Source organism: Polistes fuscatus, unplaced genomic scaffold (genome assembly GCF_010416935.1).
Source record: "Polistes fuscatus isolate 324 unplaced genomic scaffold, CU_Pfus_HIC Scaffold7, whole genome shotgun sequence".
Classification (NCBI taxonomy): domain Eukaryota; kingdom Metazoa; phylum Arthropoda; class Insecta; order Hymenoptera; family Vespidae; genus Polistes; species Polistes fuscatus.
Window position 1 is genome coordinate 6716347 of NW_025113151.1, and position 10350 is coordinate 6726696.

The window sequence follows — 10350 nt, forward strand, 5'->3', positions numbered from 1 at the left end:
GAGCGGGAGCTCAGGAAGCTGCGTCGACGAAGGATTTGTGAGTAACCGCGCTGCTATTCGGCGACCAAAGAGACAAGGACGCATGCAGAGAGAGCCGGGATAAAGAGCGCTACCACTTCTTCCACTCTCTTCCTCCGTTTTCCTACTCCTTTTCCTTCTCGATGCTCCTGTTCTTCCCTTATCCCCTCCAATATTACTAACACCAACACTTTTCACCACTACCATCAGGTGGAAGAAAGATCCTGGAAGGTTATTCGATCGAAATGAGGGAGGCTCCCTGCACACCTACGACAACCGGTGGTCGCATCTGTGAGTCGGGACGGTAGGGAGATGTCTCCCGGTTCTCCTCCAACCAGAATAAGCGAGAGACAACAGAGTCGAGAACGAAGAAGAGGACGACCAAGAGGGCGACTACGATCACGACCAGGACCACGAGGAAGAAGAAGAAGAAGAAGAAGAAGAAGAATAGGAAGAGGAAGAAGAAGAGAAGAAGAAGAAGAAGAGGAAGAGGACGACCTGGACGAAGACAACGAGTACGACTTGCCGGGGACCTTTGGCGGTTACACACCGCGTCCTACCGTCCTCCGGAGTGCCTACCTATTCGGGCTACCAACGATCCCACCGACCAAACGGAGCTTCAGTCGACGCCGCGCATCCAAACGGTCCAGACCTGTCAGCCCGGAAGATAGCCGTGCACTATCCCCGAGACACCTTAGAGATCAACTGAGATCCTTACACATACGATTTAAAGCCTATCGAAGTCATCTTTGATTTTCGAATTTAACTTTTGTCAACATTTACATCTACTTCCAATTATTACTCCGTGAATCATCGAGAGTCCTACTTTGCATATTCGCGAGTTCATTTCGCGCTTTTTCCTTGGAACGTAGAAGAGAGGTAGAGAGAGAAGGAAAGAAAGAGAAAGAGAGAGAGAGAGGGAGAGAGAGAGAAGGAAATAAAACGTGCTCTCAAGAAGAAGAATATCTTCTTGAAGAATCCTCTGGTTCGGTAAGTTACTTTACATTATTTAATTTTTGTTTTTCAATCATCTATTTTTATATATCATCAAATTCTAAAACAAATAAAAATGATGATAAGACTGTTCTTAAGAGAGAACGATTATAATATCTCGATTTCCCCTACTTCTTCTTCTTCTTCATATTCTTCTGCTGCTGTTACATAGAGTATAGGAGGGAAAGGGTGTGGTTCACATTCGTGAAAGTCTCTGGTAGCGGTCGGTTTAAAACCAGTAGCTGGCAGAAGGGCGGTGCACAGTAGCGGCTTTACTTTTGATTGGCTACCGCCTGTTCCGTTCCGTTTCGTTTCATTCGTGACACGATCTATAAACGCGCGTATAATACTCTCACCAATAGGCTAAACTTAATCTTCTTATTTATTTCCTTATCACGAATAAGATTCTATGTATCGTGATAATGTTATCCTATTAAAAATTATTATTGCTTGTCACCTTCTCATAGGAATTTTTATAAAATTCTTTACTCATACACAAGACCCGATCGATCAATTTTAACCAAATGATTAATTAACCGAGAGACCAAATATATCAACAAATTTAATTTTAAATTCGATATATATTTTATAAATAATTTATCTTTGATCTATTATCGGTTCCACCATATGAAAATAAAGCAAGACAAAGAAGGAACGTTCGGGTTGGTGGTTCCGAACATGACGAACCGTCGAATCCGGTGGAGAGGGTGCGGTTGTCTCTCTCTTTTTTTCTCGTTTTTTTCTATCTGTCTCTTCTCTCTCTCTCTTTCTCTTTCTCTCTGACAAGGAGCAGCAGCAGCAGCACCAGCAGCAGCAGCGAGTGGCCCAAAACCGGTAGCCGATGGTAGGGCGGTGCACAGTAGCATCTTCTCTTTGGTTGGCTACCGTCCTCCGCTGCGTGCTGAACGAACCAAAGACTTATCTCTCTCTCTCTCTCTCTCGCGTTCTCTCCCCGTTTCTTTCTTGTTTTCTCTTTTTCTTTCTCTCCCTCCCTCTCTACTTCTCCCTTCTTTATTCCAACGTGCACGCGAGAACGAGTGCACACGCACATCGCTCGGCCTCTCTTTGGTTGGCTATTCCCAGCGGGCTTCTTTGGTTGGCTGCTACTCGCTCCCTCCGTCAAGCCCTACGCGATACAATCCTTCGTATCGCGTGCTCCCCAAAGGAAAACTGATCCCTTCCAATTTTATTCTTTTGTTTTATCTTTTTCTTTTCCTCTTATCATCATCATCATCATCATCATCATCATCATCTTCTTCTTCTTCTTTTTCTTTGTTCAGATTCCATGGTCAAGAAATCTCGTATATTTTTGTTCTCCTTTATTTTTTCTAATACTTATCGAATCTAGTAAAATTTATGGAAAGTATACTAAATACTCGAGTATAATTATATAAATCGACGTAAACTTATTCGTTTTCGTTTCTTCGATGTTTATCTTTGTATACATTTTTATTTTGTAAAAAAATACGAGAGACATATATAATATGACCATAAGAATATTTTCTAGTTTCTCCTTTTCTATACGCTCGTTGAAATTCTCGGTAAAGTATAAACGAGCAAACTAGAGAACGATAGCTCAATCGTATTTTCAAGACACGTATATAACCAGATCACGAGAGGTCCAACTATCGTATGGTGGTGTAGTAAATACTCATATATGTATTCACGTACATATTACGGTATCTATCTATCCATCTATCTATTTATCTAATCCTCCACGGTGAAAAGCATGGGTTATTCGTATCACGAGGAAGTCGTTTCACTATTCCACGCGAGACGTCCTTTTGGTTTCTTTTTCTTTTTCTTTTTTTTTTTTTTAGAGCAGGGAGGGGAATTTTTTCTTCCTCGTAATTTGTCAAACGATATTTATGGGTCACGTGAAATTAGGATGAAATTTACATTATTTATGTAACGTGCACTACATGTTTCTATTTTCTATGCCCCGCCCTATCCAGTCGACAAATTTTTGACGTCGATTTTCTCGGAGAAAATTCTCCTATAGAAAGTTTCTCGGTAATTCTTGGATGGAGAAACGACGAATAACAATTACAAAGGTAAAGAACAATGTGTAAAGAACAAAGTTGATATTATCGACATCCGCTTTCCTTGAAAAACTAAGAGTAAACGAGTATTATTATTATTATTATTATTATTTTTATTATATTAACCATCGCGTCGAGAACCATCATCTTTCCAGATCGTTATGGTAAAAATGTGGTAAAAATAAAATGACGCGGTGTTATCTCCTTTCAAAAGTATTTGCATAAACTTTACAGTTTGCACACTTAGTTCCTAAGTTAACTTGCACTTACGACAGAGAAATCACATAATATAAGTTATCTATTCAACTATCTATCTATTTATCTATCTACCTATCTACTTTGGCTTTTAACAGGAAGACCTATCGTGTCTCTATTTGTCTAGCAAATTTTCGTCGGTTTCACCGGTTGCTTTCGCTCCGACCTTTCTAAACATGTTCTTTCTCTCTCTCTCTTTCTCTCTCACATACAAACACGCACGCATACAATCGGCAAGTTGTGCGATCAACAAGGTACATTAAATATCTCTATCATACCGATCCATCATTATTTCTCATGTATCTTAAAAAGAAGAAGAAGAAGAAGAAGAAAAAAAAATTATACACGGTAGCCAACACATACTCTCCACGTAAGAGAAGTATAATACACCGCATTATACGCAGTGATTTAGAAGCAACGGTAGTGAGAGATGGTTCGAATAAAAAAAAAAAAAAAAGAAAAAAACGAAAAAGAAGAAAAAAAGAAACGAGCTATTATAAAACTCGGTGTATTATCATAAATTATCATACATTAGCCTATATAAAGATAGAGGGGAGGGAGACCTAGGTTGATCCGATTAGATACGGTATGGTTCGCGTAACAAAAAAAAAGGAAATAGTAAAAAAGTCTAGGAACTTGAAGCAAAGATGAAAAAAAGAAAACAAAAAAAATGAAGAAGAAGTTGAAGTAGAATAAGAATAAGAAGTAGAAGAAGAAGAAGAAGAAGAAGAAGGAAAGACCCGCCCCAATCTGACGCGTTCGCGTTTTTAAACGGGTAACTTGTGAATGGGAGTGGTGGGGGTTGGTGAAGTGGGGTGGTTGTAGGGTGGGGATAGGGGGATAAGGGGATAAGAGGAGAAACGAAGGGAGAGGAGGGAGAAGCGTGACTCGTGCGTAACACGCCACTCGGATTAGGCCCCCACTTTTGAGCCTTTAGCATCGCTAACCAAGTGGGCTACGCCAGCCACGCTTATTACTCATTCGGACACGCCACTTTATTCGAGCGTGCGTCCTGTTTCGTTCAGGATACCTTACGGTAGCACCTTTGCTTTTAGCTTCTGTGTATGTATACACGTATATATGTATTATATCCTATATATATTTATATATCAACGTGCTAGTGTATACGTGCGTGTATATCTGTATGGGGGTTAGGGGGTGGGGGATTTTAAACCACAATGGGATTTTAGACCCCCGAGGGATCTATTATACTCAACTTCCATTCTCTTTTTTTCAATCATTATTACTTACTTAACAGGTCTTTCGATCCTTATTATTATTATTAATATAAAAAAAAAGAAAGAAAAAAAAAGAAAAAAAAAAAAATATTATGGAAAATAAAATAAAATAAAATATGATAGAAGGAAAGGAAGACTCGTTAATCGCGATGATGGAGTCATCCTACGCGAGATGAGTTTTCTAATAATAGAGAAGATCACCGGCGTTGGATGATGATAATTTATGTCCACTCCATTTGTATATGTACTCATAAGAAAGATAGAAAGAAAGAAATAAAGAAGGAGAGAGATAGAGAGAGTGAGCTTTCTTTTTTTCTCATCTTCTTCTTCTTCTTCTTCTTCTTCTTCTTCTTCTTCGGAATCGATCTTGAAGCGCAAAACAGAATACTTAACGGCCGACATTATTGCGAAGACTTTAAGGTTGCTTCCCTCCGACATATCCCGACTCGTAATTCATGTTTGCTCATAATTCTTCTTTACTTCACGCAATAAGAACAAGGATTCGTTACAACGCGTGACCGACTACAAAATGATCGGCACACGGTCGGCTGTTCTCTCTTTCTCTCTCTCTCTTTCTTTCTTTCTCACTCTCTCTCTCTCTCTCTCTCTCTTTGAAAAGAAGATTCTAAGCGTTAGTGCATAAGTATTATATTTTATCTGAATCTTACGAGATGAGTCGAGTGTTAAGTCTAGTTGAGGTACTATACTTGTCTAGCTTTTACATAATACACTTGCGTAAGATAGACGAGGGGGAATGGATGAACGCATAATCGATGATTTAAAATAATACAATGGTGCGATAATAAGTCGCGATATAAAAATCTCGACAATCGACTGTGTATATTATAACGACAAAAAAAAAAAAAGAAAGAAGTAAAAGAAAAAGGAAAAAAAAATTGTTACTCGTGTAATATTACGAAAGAATATTTACGATATAAGTACGACGACAAATTCTTCGTGCGTGTATGACACGAATAATATCACACGCGTGTCGATTAGAATCGTGAAAATTGAATAATTGAAAGTAATTATAATTCGAATTTACTTCGAAATTGTTTTGAAAAATATAAATTTATTCTTATTATGTCATATAATATAAATCGGTATAATATATCAACAGATAACAAAAAACCACGACGTGTGTGTTCCTTTTCGATTAGCATGATTTACGAGCGAATACAAGGATACGTGCATACATACACCTATCGATTTACGAAAGCCGATCATCGCGTTCGAGAATTATCGAAAATTCGATTGATTCGAAAACCTTTTCTTAGGAGAGAGAGAGAGAGAGAGACAGAAAGAGAAAGAAAATGATCTCGGAAAGAATTACAAAAAAAAGGGGGGGGAAAAAAAGAAATAAAGTAAAGAAGAAGAAGGAGAAGTAAATAAAAAAGGAATGAAAGATAAAAAAGACAGAAAGTCGAGGGCGGGTTATCTCGAGTCACGTTATCTTCTCGGGCCAATAAAGTACCTCGTATAACGTCGTCCAACGCAGTCTCGCAACCTTCGACATGGGTGGTAACGATCGAGAAGACGGGGAGGAGGGGGAGGAGGAGGAGGACGACGACGAAGACGACGACGACGTTGAGGTGAAGGAGAAGGGTAGGAGGATGAAGAGGAGAAGGAGGAGGGGAATACGAAAAATCATTGGCGTAAAGTCATCGAACGTGATTTTGTTTTTTCGTTTGCAGGTAGTAGCGTAGAGCTTGCTCACCGAAGAAGAAGAGGAAGAAGAGGAGGACGAGGACGAGGACGAGGACGACAACGACAACGACAACGACAACGACAACGACGACGAGGACGAGGACAAGGAATCGTTCGGGTCCGGGTATAAGCAGTGATCTCACTCGTGGTAATCGCACGCAGCCGGTCTCGAGAGGCTGCCTAGCTGTGCGGGAGGCAGAAAAGAGAGAAAGAGAGATCTTGCAGAACTTGTAGAAGGAGAGAGAGAGAGAGAGAGAAAGAAAGAAAGAGAAAGAGAAAGAGAAAGAGAGAGAGAGAGAGAAGGAAGGAAGGAAGGTATACGTCGTCGTCTCTTGTGGAGAAGTGGTGGAAGGACTCTCGAGGCGTTAGTCAGAGAGCGTGAGGAGGGAAAAGGAGACAGTGGGAGAGATCTTGGTCCGAGAGGGAGAGAAAAAGAGAGAGAGAGAGAGTGAGCAAGCGAACGAACGAACGAACGAGCGAACGGGTAAGCGAGCGAACGAGTGAGAGAGAGAGAGAGAGAGAGAAAGAGTTAGCGAGGGAACCGAGCGAGAAGGAGAGAGAGAGGGTCGAGACCAAGAGAAGGAGCGGTGGGAATTTATAAGGATGTTCGCGATAATGCCGATGGAGACAGAGGGGCACGGCAGGGAGTTCGGCCGGCGGCAGAAGATGCGCGCCAAGTGCACCGTAGAGTTCGTCTGCAAGTACTGCCAGCGGCGCTTCACCAAACCTTACAATCTAATGATTCACGAGCGTAGTCACAAGGACGATGTGACCTTCACCTGCGAGGTCTGCGGAAAGTCCTTCAAGCGGCAGGATAATCTCAAGCAGCACAGGTATCTCATCAATCTCATTTTTAATATTATCCTACTTTGATAATTCTTCCCTCATTTTCGGGGGGACACCTTTTTCTCTACTCTCTTCCATTCTATCTATCTTTCTCTTTCTTTCTTTTTCTCTCTATCTCTTTCTTTTTTTTTTAAACTATCTTTTTGTTTTTTTATTTTTTTTTTGTTTGGCTTGTTTGCTCTTAAAGAATAAGTTCTATATCGATTCTATGTGTCTTTGACTTTTCTCTTTCTTTCTCTCTCTCTTTCCCTCGTTCTTTCTCTATTTCTTGTTCTCACAGTGAAAAAATGAAATTTGAAATCGATGATCATAGTGCTAAATCCTGAAAGTGATTTTTCGCTCGTGCCATTTTATCTATTCTTCTCTCTGCTCTCTTCGTTTCTTCATTTTCTTCTATCTTATTGATTTTTTCTTTCTATCGATATAATATGACTTTGACGAAATTGTGCCGAATGGGTTAACGTGTAACACAGTGCAACAACTATTGAATTGTGCGCGGAATCGTTTCGAATCCCGTTCCGTTCGTTGTTCAAGTTTCGAAGTTTCGTTCCCGTCGACGGGTAACTCGCGTACGAGATTTCGTTTCGTCGATCGAGCCGTCGGATTTTTATCATCGAATTTTACGGTATCTTCTTCTTCTTCCTCTTCCTCTTATTCTTTCCGTCGGTTCTTTACGAAAGAAGAAGAAGAAGAAGAAACGAAGAAAGTTTTAACCAATAATAATGTGAGTTCGATCGAAGTTACAAGTGATTTGACGAAATTTTGATAGTGCTCGTTTTTATACACCGAAGTGTTGCTTTTAAACAAAATTAAATTCGCGTTGAGTTTTTGATTTGAACAAAAGAAAAAAAAAGAAAAGAAAAATACGTTTCTGAAAAAATTCATCAATCAATCGTAAAAAGATTTGTAATTATCGTCGGGTCGGGTCGGATCGGGACGGGTCAGGTGTAATCGAACAAATTTGGTGAACTTTCATTTCAAAAAAATAACAAAAAGAAAAAAAAAGAAAATATATAAGTACACGGAGAACGTGTTAGTAAGAATTTGAACGGATTTTGGAAAATCATTTGAAGTCAATCGCGTGAAGAAGCCAATGGCAAGAAGAGAAGAATCTTAAGACAAACGTTGCGAGAGAGCGAGAGAAGGAGGTCGCTACCGAGATGACCTTTTCACACCATTGGCCTTGCAATGTTGCACCGTGTCACCTTCACCCATCTCTCTTATTCTTTCTCTCATTCTATTTCTTTCTTTCCTTCTTTCTTTCATTCTTTCTCTCGTAGATCGAGGTAAAGGTGCGAATAACGAGAGTGTAGGAGAATTTGTGTTCGCCTACGAGTGTGCGGGAGTTAAGGAGAGTGAAAGAGTACGAAAGAGAAAGAAAGAGATAGAATGGGAATGAGAATGAGAATGAGAATGAGAATGAGGGGGCTAGGGAGAGAAGCGCAGCACTTTGAGGATCGGTCTGACCCATAAATCAGACTGAAATAATGCTGCTGGCTCTCTCTCTTTCTCTCTTTCTTTCTCTCTCTCTCTCTCTCTCTCTCTTTCTTTCTTTTTCTCTGGTTTGTTCGCGTTCCGCGAATGGTTTGTTTCGCTTGCGTGAACGTTAGAGCACGCGCAAGCGACTGAGAGAAAGAGAAAAAGAGAGAGAAAGAGAGAGAGAGAGAAAGAGAGTGAGTCGAGGTGATAAAATAAATCTTCGATACTGGTGGATACTAATGGATACCTTGTATATAACGGCGGTGGTCTTGTTTTCTCTTCTGTTGTAGATGTGGGTGGCGGTGAGCGGGAGCTCTGAAATCTCCTGCACCTTGACACATACTACTACACAACAATGCACACAACAACAACTACAACAAAATCAACAACAGCAACAGCAACAACAACAACAACAACAGCAACAACAACTACAACAACAATCATAAATTCTACAACAGCAACAACTACTATTACTATTACTATTACTACTACTACTACTATTACTACTCAGCAACAAGAACAATTAAAATTACAACCACGCACTATTCTTTGATCACCTCCCCCTTAATATTTTCGATGCACGATGAAAGCGCAATCAATTTTTGACCGCCCCCCACGACATATCCAGCATGCGCTAATTTCTTATTCTTTTATATATACACACACGTAAATTACCTTGATCTTTTTCTTATATTTCCTTCTCCTTCCTTTACGATTTTTTTTTTCTTTTGTTTTTACCCCGTTTTATTATATTACCCTTTTTACCTTAAACACGCAAATCCGATATTAAGCTTTCGTTCTCGCTGTTTACTTATTTCATCACTTTATCATCGAATCGTCTACGTATTTCCTACGTTATATATCCTTTCTTATACTTCTCCTTTGTTTTTTTATGTATTTCCTTTTCCTCTCTTATCCTTCTTCTTCTTCTTCTACTTTTTTTATATTTTTTATTTGTGTTTCTTTTCCTTTCGTCTAAACGCCTTATCATTTGATTTACTAACACGGCGCGAACATTAGATCGATACGATTGATAAAAAAAAAAAAACAAAAAAAAAGATAAAGAAAACAAAAAAAAAAGACTAGGAAGAAAAAGAAAGTAATTTGATGAAGTGAACTATTATGTTCCCTTCTAGAATATACTTTCCTCATCTTCCGATTTCGACGATCTCTGTTACAGGAGCATACACTCTGTACCCTACAAGGGCTCCAACGGCTACTCAAATGGCTACTCTAGGTACTAGAAGCCATCCTGCCATATCCGAACAAATAAAATATAAACATTAAAATACAAAGCAGAGAAAAAAGAAAAAAATAAAAAAAAAAAAATATCGCACACAGAGATATATTATAAAAACTAAAAAAACCGCGCTATATTTTTTCTTTTCATTCAACGCGTACGATGCGTACGACGATCCGATTACATTGAAACCAATTATTAACAATCATTTTAACTGCAATTTCTTCTCAAACGCAGTCTCAGAGCGCGTTGTCTCAATTAATTCGTCAAATTTCAAATCGACAATTCGATGTTATACGAAATATTAGATTTTTTTGTTCTTCTCCCTTCGTGTCGTTTTTTCCCCCCTTAATTGAAAAAGTTTCCTTTTAATTCTCGACCCGGGTTGGCGCGTTTCTTTGATCATTCTCGCTTCTACTCTCGTTTCCCAATCCAATTTCCTTGAGCTTAGACACCTAGACGTCAGCCACATCATTAAAAAAAGAAGCTTTAGATGACACCAATTATTAACCAGACGACAAACTAGACTTTC

General features: G+C 39.3%; 1 protein-coding gene across 2 annotated transcripts; it reads left to right on the top strand.

Annotated features, from left to right (window-relative positions):
- The first annotated feature begins 6856 nt into the window (after positions 1–6856).
- Positions 6857–9881, top strand: LOC122524103 (protein drumstick). Of its 2 annotated transcripts, none has more exons than XM_043646186.1 (2): positions 6857–7086; positions 9759–9881. In XM_043646186.1, exons 1-2 carry the CDS (start codon positions 6857–6859, stop codon positions 9820–9822), a joined length of 294 nt encoding a protein of 97 aa, XP_043502121.1. In that variant the 3' UTR covers positions 9823–9881. The 2 variants fall into 2 exon arrangements, with proteins under 2 accessions (XP_043502121.1, XP_043502122.1); XM_043646187.1 differs by lacking the exon at positions 9759–9881 and adding an exon at positions 8869–8950.
- Positions 9882–10350: the final 469 nt, after the last annotated feature.

Excerpts from the sequence above, each read along its gene's own strand:
- LOC122524103 (XM_043646186.1), top strand. The coding sequence starts at position 6,857 with ATGTTCGCGATAATGCCGATGGAGACAGAGGGGCACGGCAGGGAGTTC. Across the intron at positions 7,087-9,758 it reads GATAATCTCAAGCAGCACAG|GAGCATACACTCTGTACCCT; the intron begins GTATCTCATCAA and ends TCTCTGTTACAG.